This window comes from Macaca nemestrina, chromosome 13 (assembly GCF_043159975.1).
Source record: "Macaca nemestrina isolate mMacNem1 chromosome 13, mMacNem.hap1, whole genome shotgun sequence".
NCBI lineage: Eukaryota > Metazoa > Chordata > Mammalia > Primates > Cercopithecidae > Macaca > Macaca nemestrina.
Genome location: NC_092137.1, coordinates 86135504 through 86149457, shown reverse-complemented (window position 1 = coordinate 86149457; position 13954 = coordinate 86135504). Strand labels below are relative to the sequence as shown.

The 13954-nt window shown below is 45.5% G+C and overlaps 1 protein-coding gene across 1 annotated transcript; it reads right to left on the bottom strand.

Moving 5' to 3' along the window:
* Positions 1-2153: 2153 nt before the first annotated feature.
* On the bottom strand, positions 2154-8876 carry LOC105465381 (methionine adenosyltransferase 2A). The gene is made up of 9 exons (XM_011713809.3): positions 8659-8876; positions 6877-6954; positions 6660-6782; positions 6301-6413; positions 6074-6217; positions 5680-5898; positions 5306-5488; positions 4397-4530; positions 2154-3759 (listed from the first exon to the last, which is right to left on the bottom strand). The coding sequence occupies exons 1-9, from the start codon at positions 8747-8749 to the stop codon at positions 3657-3659; spliced, it is 1188 nt and encodes a 395-aa protein (XP_011712111.1). The 5' UTR covers positions 8750-8876; the 3' UTR covers positions 2154-3656.
* Between the last annotated feature and the right edge of the window lie 5078 nt (positions 8877-13954).

Here is a 13954-nt window from a genome sequence, read left to right as displayed (position 1 = left end):
CAGACTGTTAGTATACCACCTCTCTGACCGATTTTTCCAAGGGAAATGTTGGGGGTAGGGTGAGGTGGAAAGAAAACGTGGTCATGTAAATACTGGTAACAAAGTCTGTTCAGTGGGGTAGAGTTGGGTTGCAACTGTAGCCATTCTAAAAATGGGCTATTAATGTCCTTTTAGCCAAAAGACTTTAGTATACATCCTCCTCATTCTACCCTCAGGATTTGGATCTTTGCCCCTGATGGGTATCCATCCCCTTTGAAACTTTTTAGAAAGGCAGGTTATATACAGAATTTTCAACCTAAAGACATTCCCTTAAGTCATACTTCATGCTTTGATTCTTAACTATTTATAATCACCCTTATCATCCCCTGCTGTTATGCTTTCCCTCCTTCGCTTCTGTTATCTGTGGCCTAATGTTCACCCACCACCTTAACTACCTTTAGGATACTTTTCCCCTAGGCTGGACAGGACACTATCCCCTTAGTCCACAAGCTCCTTGAAGGTTGGGGAATCTTTGTTTACTTAGCAAATACTGAACATAACCTTAAAGCGGTTACTTTTGAAAACTTATGCTATCTACCAACTTAGAGGCACCTATCCATGCTCATTCCCCAAATGTAGCCAATATGGTTATCTGCAGTATATTTGGTATCTAAAAACTCCTTTAACTGCCAGACTTGTTCTGGAACATTTCAATTACATGCAAAATTCAGGTTCTCAAGTTGGAACAAGTCTAATTGATATACCTGCATAGGTTTTAACCTTGCCCTCCCCCTACTTCCCAACAGATTTCTAAGTTTTTTGAGAAGAAGCCCTGCTCTGGCCTAGGCTGGAGTGCAGTGGTGCCATCTCAGCTCACTGCAACCTCTGTCTCCTGGGTTCAAGTGATTCTCCTGCCTCAGTCTCCTGAGTAGCTGTGATTAAACGCACCTGCTACCACACCCAGCTAATTTTTGTATTTTTGGTAGAGACGGGGTTTCAGTTTGCCAGTCTGACCTCAGGTGATCCACCCCCATCAGCCTCCCAAAGCACGGGGATTACAGGCGTGAGCTACCATGCCCAGATTTCCAATAGTCTCACTCTCTTGCCCAGGCTGGAGTGTGGTGGTGCGATTTTAGCTCACTGCAAGCCCCACCTCTCAGGCTCACGCCATTCTCCTACCTTAGCCTCCTATGAGTAGCTGGGACTATAGGTAGCCACCACCACGCCCAGCTAATTTTTTGTATTTTTAGTAGAGATGGGGTTTCACTGTTAGCCAGGATGGTCTTGTGATTTGCCCACCTTAGCCTCCCAAAGTGATGGGATTACAGGTGTGAGCCACAGTGCAGACTCGATTTCAAGTCTCCATGCAAACAGGCATAAGCAAGCATTCCTTGGCTCTACATTTGCAGAGTAAAAAGCTGGACTACCATTCAGATGCTGCTAGAAATGTATTCCAAGCATGTAGCTCCTAGGTTCAAGGCCAGTGTGGTCTATGGATTTTCTATACAACCCACCGTAAGTGAAATTTAAGCCTTTGGAAATTTATAGCATTTTAATTTCATCTGCATATGTATCTCTCCAAGATAAACTAGAAATCGTGTTTTAGAACTTCTCAAATGGGAACATGAAACTACAACCCTTAAAAAGCAGCTCCTAATTTAAAAATGTATGCAGATTAATAGGCTTAAATTGCCAGGACTTGGACATTACCACTTCCAGATTAATACTTTTAGTGGGTTTTATGCCTTCAGTAGTTTGAAGCTCTGGATCTTAGTTGAAAACTTAAAAATGACATTGAATGGCTACTGCAATAAGGACACAAAAATTTTGGCCTAAGTAGACTAGGACCAAATCTTGCTTAGGCCTTTAAAATGCCTACAGTGGGTCTAGGGATTGAGGTTATTTTCCTCAATTATGGCTAATTATGGATTGCAATTGAGGGTTAGAGATACACATACAGTATTCTCAGGTCATATTCGTATGATAGCATTTTTCAAGAGCCAAAGTCTGTCACCCAGGCTAGAGCGCAGTGGCTTGATAATGGTTCGCTACAGCTTCCAACTTCTATGTTCAAGTGATCCTCCTACCTCAGCCTTTCGAAGTGTTGGGATTACAGGCATGTACTACCATACCTGGCCCCAAAGCACTGTAACAGAAATGAGTAACAGACACAGTTAAGGTAGAACCTAGCATTTTATTTAGATCTTCATTAAACTGTTGGAATTGAGAACCAGACATACGTAATAAACCTCCAAAAATAGATCCTGAAAGGCACTTTCTGCTTAGGGCAAGCAGTCATGGAATAAGCATGTAAACAAGCTGGCTTCTCTGTACCACACCAGCCAAGTCAGCTTTCTCCATGGCCAGCCGCACCAGCTCTGCCCTCCCTTCTGTTAACACCAGCCAGACCCCCTGTAGGTCTAACCCAAGGTTTTTCTGTAGGACACCTTGGCCTACCTGGGAATGCTGGAAACATGTTAAAGGAATCATGGTGTTGAGAGAAAAAAAAAAATCTTTTAAAAGCTGCCATCTGAGGTGATGGCTTCTCTGTACTTACGCCATACCCCAGAATACAATAAATAAGCAATTAGAAAACGTTCAAGTATGAAGGGATTTCCTCCTCCCCGCCAAAAGCACTGCTCTCTGAAGGAAGCTGGTTTCTCTGTAGCTACACCAGCTGTTCAGAAAGCTCATTGGACCTGGTTTTGAAAATAAAACAAAGTTAAAACCCTGGGAGGAGTTATTGTGCAGTGTGGAGTACTCAGGCTTTCTTATAAAGAAAAAAAAAAGTTATCTGGTACCAAAGTGTGCAACCTACAGACCCTCAGGTACTGCCCTGTGACTTCTCTGTATGACATCACAAGGCTGCCAAGTGCCTGTTTTTCTAGAACTAGGAGTTGGTGAGGTTTGGCTAGTGCTGAAACCATGCATAGGATTGGTTTACTAAATTAAAACCTTATTACGTACGTCCTCCAAAAGACAGCTGAAAGTGGAGAGATTTTGATTTGGTGCTGTTAGAGGTGGCAATTAAGAGCATAAGCACCAGGGAGATGGTTTAATGGTAACTGCCTTTTTTTGATGTCAGGCTAGAGCTCCAACTGGGAACTTGCGTTACATGCAAGATTGATTGGATAGGGAACACTCCCTGACAAAAGAGCTACATAATTAGAAGTGGATCAAGTTACAGGGAGGGTAAGGGGACGGCTTCACATTCATAATAGAGCTCAAGACATTACAAATTCATGCTGACAGGGCTGTGGCATTGCCAGACAGGCTATAAGTGGAACTACAAGTACTTTACGTGCACATTACAAGGACATTTTCAGCATCTGGTGGGAAAGTCAATGCAATTATGACTTTGGAGCGTTGGGTGATAGGGCACAAAGATTCAATTTCAAAGCATTATTTACTACAGTGTTGTTTCTAGGCAGTTACATGGATCACCTATGCTCACTAAATTCATTATAATGGTGAACAAAACACCTAGGGACAGAATAGCAAGCCCAACTTACAGTCCCCCACAAAAGCTAAAATTCATGTCATTGACTAGAGTGACTGCAAGTGATCAGGAGCTGAAAGAGGACAGGAAAATTTAGGAAGGAGGGCCCTTTCCCTCAGAGCTTGAAGGCTTCTCTGTAGCCTACGCCAACAAGTCTGGGGAAAAAAGGCTAACACTTTCAATATTTAAGCTTTTTGGGCACTTCCCATGGGAAGCTGTCCCTACCAAAGTGGCCATAGGCTGCAGTCCTCTGATAAATTGGCTTCTTCAGATCCAGATCCCTGGAATATACAAGTCCGTAACTTAATATGTAGCAATAAATTAAAATAAAGCAAAACAATCAGCAAGACTCATTTTCAAGAGCTCTGGCAAATGAGTTCTCTGGGATATGCTAGGAAAAAAATTTGTGGCAAAAGTGTTACTTCCCTGGTGTCCAAACTCCTTGCACAGTCCTTATTAGTAACTATAGTTGTTTTTCCGTCCCTGGCTCAACAAATACGAAAACTTGTCATTATTCTGAGAAATTTCAATTGTCAAAAAGCTCATCTGAGATCAAAGAATACTTACCAAGGTCCCGCTGCCCACACCCTACCATGGTTTTTACAGTGTAACAAGCCTTGAGCATCCCACTTTATCTCTATTTTCTTAACACTCTTAGGTAAGAAGAGCACAAAGCTCCCAAATACCAAATCTGGAAGATTCTCTAGAGTGGTTAGCCTAAGCCATGGAGCACCATAATTTTAAATTTCTCTAATAACTAAGTCTTCACTAAGGCAGCAGTTCAAAACTGTTGTAGGAATTAAAATATATTTCCATTTGAGGAGTCTTCCTTCACACCTTCACCTCCTCAGCTTTAAGTATACATACACACACCCACACCCTCAATACTTGACTAGCAATAGGCTTTACCATCTTTACCTGACAATGACCCCAGGGCGGAGATCGAAATTCTTCTTCACAATCTCTAATAGCTCTCTCTCACTCTTCTGAGAGGTACCATAATGGAAAATGGAGATAGATAATGGATGAGAAACTCCAATAGCATAAGAGACCTAAAAGAATTCAAATGTCGTAAGAATCAGTGATTGAAAAGACCCACAGACTTGTGTAATACATTGGTATAAAACAAGCACTTAAGTAGATTACTACCAAATACCCTCCCACTTACATGACTTTTTTTTTTTTTTTTGAGACGGAGTCTTTGCTCTGTCACCCAGGCTGGAGTGCGGTGGCCGGATCTCTGCTCACTGCAAGCTCCGCCTCCTGGGTTTACGCCATTCTCCTGCCTCAGCCTCCCCAGTAGCTGGGACTACAGGTGCCTGCCACCTCGCCCGGCTAGTTTTTTGTATTTTTTTTAGTAGAGACGGGGTTTCACTGTGTTAGCCAGGATGGTCTCGATCTCCTGACCTTGTGATCCGCCCGTCTCGGCCTCCCAAAGTGCTGGGATTACAGGCTTGAGCCACCGCGCCCGGCCACTTACATGACTTTTTTTTTTTTTTTTTTTTTTTTTGAGACGGAGTCTCACGCTGTTGCCCAGGCTGGAGTGCAGTGGCGCAATCTCGGCTCACTGCAAGCTCCGCCTCCCGGGTTCCCGCCATTCTCCTGCCTCAGCCTCCTGAGTAGCTGGGACTACAGGCGCCCGCCACCGCGCCCGGCTAATTTTTTTTGTATTTTTAGTAGAGACGGGGTTTCACTGTGGTCTCGATCTCCTGACCTTGTGATCCGCCCGCCTCGGCCTCCCAAAGTGCTGGGATTACAGGCTTGAGCCACCACGCCCGGCCCACTTACATGACTTTTAATCGTTGCAGTCATATAAAGAGTATATACCTGAACAAGAACCCTCCGGCACAGACCTCCTTTAACAAGGGATTTTGCCACCCAACGAGCAGCATAAGCAGCTGAACGGTCGACCTTGGTATAATCCTTTCCTGAAAAGGCACCTCCTCCATGAGCACCCCAACCGCCATAAGTGTCCACAATGATTTTCCGTCCAGTCAAACCAGCATCACCCTGAAATTACAGGATTTAAGTTACTTTATGCCTAGTGCTTTCCAAGTGGATACGGTTGCCTATTCTGAATTCACTCAGCAAATATCCTCCGATGATTCACATGTAGGTTTCAGAAAGCCTGAAAAAAATGTAGTGGCCAAAATTTTAAGTAACCATCAAAAATCTAGAAAAATGAAACGAAATGACATTACCTGAGGCCCACCAATAACAAATCTGCCACTTGGCTGTAGGTGGTAGATTGTATCCTCATCAAGGTATTTTGCAGGCACAACTGCTTTGATGACTTTCTCCTTTAGGGCATCCCTCATCTCATCAAGACAAACCTCTTCATCATGCTGAACAGATATAACAATTGTGTGGACTCTGATGGGAAGCACAGCACCTCGATCCTGCATATACTGCACAGTAACCTTTAAGGCAACACAGGTCATCAGAACAGTATACCAAACAATAGCTTTGCATTTGTTTCTCTACCTGAAGTTACAATACAGCAAAACAAATGCTTTTTCAGTTAGCTATTATCAAAATTATGGATCTTCTATGCTGATGTAATGAAGACAACCAAGCTTTATGATCATCACTTACTTGAGTTTTAGAATCAGGGCGTAACCAAGGCAAAGTGCCATTACGGCGCAGTTCTGCCAGTTTGGCATTTAGCTTGTGTGCCAAGACAATGGTTAAAGGCATACACTCCTCAGTTTCATCAGTGGCATAGCCAAACATTAAGCCCTAAAGAAGGAAAAGTCACCAATGTGATCGAGCTCCAGAATTTAATGTTAGAAGAGATTAAAACAGCCTCTACACCAAGATACCTGGTCTCCAGCACCAATATCTTCTTCATTTCTGTCAAGATGAACACCTTGAGCAATATCTGGTGACTGTTGCTCCAAGGCTACCAGCACATTACAAGTCTTGTAGTCGAACCCTATAAGCAAAAAACACATCTTGTTTAGGTCCTAGAAATACCTCCCGTTTACAGCAATTATCTGGAATTCTTAACACTGCTGAAGAAATCAGATAGCTAAACCATTAGACCTTTTAGAGAATGAACAGAATAGGGCTTAGTGTATAGTAAAATACAACTTGAGTTTAGGATTAGCAAGAACTGGAGTTTCTTCAAACCTCACTAGCTATTACCTAGAAAAAAATGAGCAAAATTATTAAAACACACCTTTGGAAGAATCATCGTATCCAATGTGTTTAACAGCTTCACGAACCACTTTCTGGTAGTCAACAGCAGCTCTGGATGTAATTTCCCCAGCAAGAAGGATCATTCCAGTTTTAGCAACAGTTTCTAATAAAAAGAGACATTCAACTCAAGCATCACTTCTATAAAAATAATTTTTATGCTATCTTTCCACCAGTTGATAAACCCATTCTGAACCTACCACAAGCTACTTTGGCATCAGGATCCTGTTGAAGGTGGGCATCAAGGACAGCATCACTGATCTGGTCACAAATCTTATCTGGAAAAGAGAAATTCCTGGCTCAATTTCTTTAACTTTAAACAAAGTTATCTATATATGCAAGCTCCCTCCCTGTAACTATCTGTAAAATCTTTGGAGGTTTTAAAGAAACATGCTTAATACATCTTAATTCATTGTATATGCACTTTACCCCTAAAATTGAAAGTTTGCATTATAAATCTAACCAACCACCAGAAAAGTGAACTGTTAGTCTTATCTCCTTTAAAGAACAGAATTTGCCCTATATCATATTCACTTCCAAAACTGTACCAAACCCCTGTGCACCTGGGGTTCTAGTAGAACTGAGGCCACAGGCCAGTTTCCCTAATCTTAAGGAGCACCAATTATAATGAGCAACAAGAGAATTCAATTAAACAATTAAAGGAAAGGCATTTTGTGACTAAAATGGCAATTATCTGATTTTGTTATTAGGAGGCAGGAAACAAAAGCTCAACCGTGTAGAAAATCCTCAAACGTATCCATGTCCAACTTCTCCCTGCTTTATCATCTACTGTTTAGGAGGAAGAAAAAAAAAATCCCCCAATTCAAGTTCGTTTTTCTCAATTTTCTATAACCACCCAAAACAGAATCCAAACATAATGTGGAAGCCAGACTGCAGGCTTAAGACTTCAGTCTACTACTAACTGGTGTAACAGCTAACCTTCAGCACTCATCTAGATCCTGGGTTTGTCCTCTCATATCACTAAGTTACTTAAAGGGATTTCATCATGGGCACAGTAAACTGACCAGACCCTAAAGCCACCAGATAGCTACTGCGGTCATTCTAAGGGCAGAAACAGCCTAATTTAGTAGCCAAATAAACATCTTTACTAGCCGATGTGCTCAGGCTTAGATTTTCAGTTCCTGGAAATAGCGTTACTCCTCCTTCACGTGCCAATTGATCCCCATAATGGCGGTTAAGCGGACAAAGTCTGAAGTAAAACCCTGCCTAACGGCAGCACCGAAGAATTTAAAAGGGAACCCAAAGCAATGGCAGCTCCTAATTCATACTTCCCATCCTTTTCACAAGGGGTCCAAATAAGGACTGCCTTCTTCCACATGCGCTATATTTAGTCAGAGGCCATCACCTTGAAGGCAAGGCCATATCCGCCGAAGGGCATGTGCGTATTCTCCAGTGTGTGGTCAAGACCTAACCACCGAGGCAGTGGAGCCAGACGACGTCGCGAGGCATGGGCCCCCCACCCCTCAAACCGAGGGCCAGGAGAGCCGGGGAGGCCCACGGCTCCCCCTCGCCCAGATACCACATGCGGCAAACACGTGGTCGCCGCTGCAATGCGGGGCGCGCGCTCCCGAGGGCCGGACGCGAGCACGCGGGGCGGCTCGGGTCGCCCACTCCAGGTTTGTCAGACGGCAGGACCTGGAGGGGTTAACAGTGCCCTCCCTTCCCGGCTAGAACACGTTAGCGACCACAGCCCCCGCCCTTCTCGTTTTCTGGAACCTTCCGCATGCCGAGGCGCGCGACCGAATGGAAGGGGAGGAGTGGGAAGGGGAAAAGAGGAAAGGGAGGGGGAAGAGGAGCGGCGGCCACGCGCCAGGCCCTGGCGGCGCCAGGAGAAAAGCGCGCGGTCGCCGCTCTTCCCACCACCGGGCGGACGAGGACAACCCGCGCGGGACCCGCCGCCGGCCGGACATCGGCGCTGCCTTCCGCCCCGCCCCACGCTTCGCTTCAGGTCGTCCCCTCACCTGGGTGGCCTTCCCCCACCGACTCTGAGGTGAAGAGGAACGTGCCCTCCTCGATGAACGCCTCATGGAAGCCGTTGAGCTGTCCGTTCATGTTGGTGTCGGTGAGTGGAAGTGGCGTTGCGAAGGAGCAGCGGCGAGGCGGCAGCGGCTGCGAAATGCGCAAGCTGCGGACAGCGTCCTACTCGGAGCAGGCGGGCGGCGCGGAGCGAACGAAGCGGCGGGCGGCGCGGCCCGGTATTTATAGAGCACCGCCCGCGCGCGCCCGGCTCGGGCCCCGCCTCTCGGCGCCGCGCGCCAATGCACCACTTGCGCGGGGGTCGGGGGAGGAAGGGCAGCGCGCCCCGCGGAGCCCGGGCTGAACCACACTGCGCGGCCGCGGGAGGGACCGACGCAACCCGGCCCTCCAGAGACCGTTTAGTTATATTGAGCCGCTAGAGCTAGGGGAAAAATGCAGACGCGAGGAGACGGGGGGTTTTGCTCTTCCTTGTTTGATGTGGGAGAAAAAGCGACTGGGGCTTGCCGGACCCGCTCCCCTGTGCTGTGACATGGCACCTCCCTTCCGACCGTTGGCCGGGATAGCTTTCCCGGAGGTCGCGTCCCCCAGCGGAGGCGGCGGGAATCGCGGAGGTTTTGTGCTTCGGCTGGGGTCTTTCTGGCCGCCCCGCCTCTAGATGCCGGGTGGCAGGGAGCCGGTGGCGGTCGGCCATGTGAAGGTGGCCATCTTGGCTGGCCAGCGAGGGCTCCTCACGGTCTTCCTTCGGCGTCCCCGCCCGGCTTGCTGCCGGCCCCGGGAAATCTGAGGAGCGCCGGCCCACCTTCTAGTCATTTCCTGGTGAATGGCTCTGCTGAAGATGGCCAGAAAGCAGATTAATGAGGGTGCTGCCATCGATTTAAACAATCGCCCTCCTCCTCGCTCCCCTGCGCTCAACTTTCTGAGGGACCCTCGCCCCTCGCCCTTCGTGGACTTAAAGTGGAGGCAGCGCTCCAGCCTTTCTCCCCAGAGAGAAAGGAGGCCGCTCCCAAGGCCGTCCTTGCCCCGTGGCCTAACTGTGCCTTTGAAGGGGGAAAAAAATCGATGTTTCAATCCTCTGTTCAGGAGAATATGGAACGAACATTTCTTTTTTGGTGGGTGGGGGCTATTAGTTCCCTTGAATGTGCTTAAGTACAACTCTCGACGCCGTGGAATGGGCTGTTTCATTAAGCTTTCACTTTAAAATGTCCACCTGCGTTTGTCCCAGTTTTGCCCAATAAAGGAATTATAGACAGGGAAAAAGAGCGAAACAAAAATTGAGCCAGCAAGGAGTAGGGAGTCCCGTTTGGAGGGAGCCCGCCTTGGGGGCGGGGGTCTCCGCAGCTTGTTCTGGGGCTGGGCCTCAGTGCAAGTCTGGTCAGGGGCTGGTGGCCCGGTGGCCAGGTGGCCCTGAGCGCAGCGCGTGACAAGAACGCCGGGTTTAATGAGGTTCTCAGAGAACGGCCTGCGCCTAGCATGGGATGCACTTTACGCTGGGGAGGTGAAGGAGACCCCTAGTAACAGTCTCCAGCTGCCTACTGCTGGAGGCAGTAGAACGAGGTGCATTCCCTAGAACAATCCTCTCCGCCGGTGAGGGAGGAAAGGTGGGATTTGCTAAAGGCTCAGCGGGAAACAAAGGAAGCACTTGAGCTGTGCTGGGAACACCGACAAAGAAGGTAAAGAAAGGGCTTATCACCATCCTCAGTGACCACATCCACGGTCGCTCAAAGCAGCCAGCAAGAAAAGGTTCGACCACAAAAGAGACAATAGATCATGATATTTTTATTCGTTGCTTTTTACTTTTCAAGCTAACCCTTCATGGGAAAGCAACTGTGTAAGACTATTAAATTTTTTTGTTTGTTATCTTTTTTTAAGCAGAATGCCAGTTAACTTACAATGAGCAATAAAATTGTCAACTGGAACAAAATGCGTGTGTAGGCTGGTCAGTGCATTATTTCCCAGCAGAAAAATCTATATGGGAAGCCAGAATATAATTAGAAGGTTATTTTATTAGGGAGTCAGAACAAGGGGTGTAAAGTCAATAAATCCTGATACCCCTGTGCTACCAACTCCACAGTGGGGCTAGGCCTGCCAAGGAGATGAGAACCAGCTGTACATAGTTGCTTACCTACTTCTCTCACTTGTGAATAGTGTGTAGGTGTAATACAGTAAGAGTAGGGGTTTGGAGTCACGACCTCTCTATGCCTCAGTATCCTCATTCTGTAAAATTGGAATATTAATAGTACATCATAGGATTGTTTCAAGGATTGAAATAGTGCAAGTAGAGTCTAGCACAGTATCTAGTACATAATTTGTTTTAATGTAAGCTGTAAAAATATTAGCTCTATTTCCTGTGATTTACTTTTCAGTGGCTTTCAATTGTTGTTGGGATACAGACTGAAATCTCTACGGACTCAAGGCCCCGGTGTGATTTGGCTGCTACTTCTGCAACCTGGTCTTGTGCCACACTCCCCTTTCTGTCTTCTACTTTAGATTTTTTTTTTTTTTAGTTAGTAGCAGTTAATTTTATTAATTGCATACTATCAAAACAAAGCAGGACACATTTTCATTCATTTTATATTATTCATATTGTCCCTTCCTCCCTTCCACAAATATTTACGAGCACATCTGTGAGTCAGACCCAGGAGCAAATGCTATGACAATCCTGGTCTCTGCCCACTCGGCGCTCTAAATGTTGGGAGATGCCTGGCTAACTCCCCACCCTTCTCACTCGAGCTCAGCTACCACTTCCTGGATGAAGCCTTCGTCTACACAGATTTGTCACAAAGTGTTTTCTTTCATGGCACTAAGTACAGTTTAAAATTATAGATTTGGTGATTATTTGATGAATGTCTCCAATTCCCAGTTAGGCTTGTAAGTTCCATGATAATGAGAAGGTAGGCTGTTTTGCTCAAGCTTTGTTACTGAATGCCTGGCACACACAAGGTGCTTAGAAATGTTCAAGAGGGAGAAACAAGAAAGGAAGGGAAGGAAATGAAAGGTGAATGAATATAAAGATGGCAGAAGGGTATCGGGTGCAGTGGCTCATGCCTGTAATCGCAGCACTTTGGGAGGCCGAGGCGGGCAGATCACGAGGTCAGGAGATCGAGACCATCCTGGCTAACACAGTGAAACCCCATCTCTACTGAAAATACAAAAAATTAGCCGGGCATGGTGGTGGGCACCTGTAGTCCCAGCTAATCAGGAGGCTGAGGCAGGAGAATGATGTGAACCCGGGAGGCGGAGCTTGCAGTGAGCCAAGATCGCTCCACTGCACTCCAGCCTGGGTGACAGAGCAAGACTCGTCTAAAAAACAACCAACCAACCAAACAAACAAAAAAAAGATGGCAGAAAGAAGCAGAGAAATAAGAGACTCTGGCGATCATGTGAAATCGATGGAAAGAGGTCCTGCTTTGTTTTAGTTGTAAGCATTGTAATTAATAAAATTAAGACTTCTTTGTTAAGAGGAAAGCACATGGCCATCCTGTTCTGACAGGAATAAGATTTCTGATTTCATAGATGAGTGTCCTAAGGGTGAACTAAACCAGGAGAAATTATTGGTTTATTTCCTGTTTATCATTAATGAATTTGTTGAATGTGAAGTGTTGTAAAGCACATAGGAAAAATCTAATCACTGCCTAAAGGCTTCAGATTTCTCAAGCCAGAGAACATTAATGTAACAGTAGCCCTACAAAAAAGGCAAAGTTGAGACTGGATAAAAATGGTATTTGTAACTCAAACAGCAAATAAAATAACTCCTTATCAGCCTGTCAGTCAGGGAGAGAGTTCCAGAAAACATTTGCAGTGCAAGAAGCTGTTCATGTGGCAGAAGAAAAGAGGAAGGTGACAGTAGGGATAGCAAAGAGCAAGGGAAGCTGTGGAGATGTTGAGAAGGAGGCTCCTAGGCTATGTGTCTTAAGAGCACCTTCTGTGTGAAGACAGGCCAAGAAGAAAGAAATGTAGGTCACATGTCTTCAAATTTGTGCCAGTCCTTTAGAGGCAAAGCTTAGATGGCCTCAGAGGCAAGCTAGTTCTAGTGGGATCAGAAACAAGTCCTATGTGAACCCCCTCATTATTAGGCTTTTTGTATTTTGTTTTTATTTCTATGTTTTTCTCTTTTGATACTTAAATTTACAGTCCCAATAAAGAAGTCCTAAATGGAAGAATAGATACGGTACAGTGAAGAAGACACTGAAGGAAATTATAATATGATGACAATAGCTACACTTTATTGTGACAGGCACTGTTTAATATCTACTCCTCACAACAGCTCTATTTCTCTTCCTGTTTTACAGATGAAGAAAGTGGCAGGTTATTCGTCCATGTCACACATCAAATCAGTAATGGAGCTAGGGACTTGAGCCTGGTCTGACCTCTAAATTCATGCCCCTTCTTATAGCCAAACAATAAATACTGCATACTCCCTGAGGTCATTAGTATTAACAATTTGGTTTATATCCTCCTATTCCTTTTTCTGTGAACACACACACGCACGCATCTTACTATTCAGAGAAACATGGATTTTTTTTTTTCTTAACAATTTTCATGACCATCTCTCTAGGATACTATGTAGAGCTGTAAATCATTTCCTTCTCTTTTACTGTGGGAAAATATACACAACATAAAGTAAGTAGGTAGCTCACCAAGGAGAAAATGCAAATTGCAATAAACATATGAAAAAAATGCTCAACCTCGTTGATAGATGTGATGTTAATATATGTGTGAATCTATATATGTTTTTATCCATGGTTCCTGGCTCCTAACTCCCATAGCTCTTGTTATACAGTCTTTTGTTACAATGTTGGGAGTGTTAGGAACAGGCCTCAGGAAACAGAATCTCTCTGACTCTTTCCTGCCTCTCTTTCACCGGCCCCAAGGCAGGACTTTAATCTTGCCCTGCCTTTCCGATGGTGGGCCATAACACCCTCATTCCAGAGATGGTCCTACCCTATACCCTGGGACAAGGAATGCTAAGGTCGTGAAGCTTCCATAAAAACCCAGGAGAACTGGGTTCAGAGAGCTTCTGGAGAGCTGAACAGCTGGAGGCTGACAGGAAAGTGATGTGAACCACAGTAATGTGAGCCACTCTAGCAAAAAAAAAAAATTTTTTTTTTTGAGACAGAGTTTCGCTCTTCCACCCAGGCTGGAGTGAAGTGGTGCAATCTCAGCTCACTGCAGCCTCCACTCCCAAGTTCAAGTGATTCTGCTGCCTCAGCCTATGAGTAGCTGGGATTATAGGCGCCTGCCACCATGCCCAGCTAATTTTTATATTTTTAGTAGAGACCG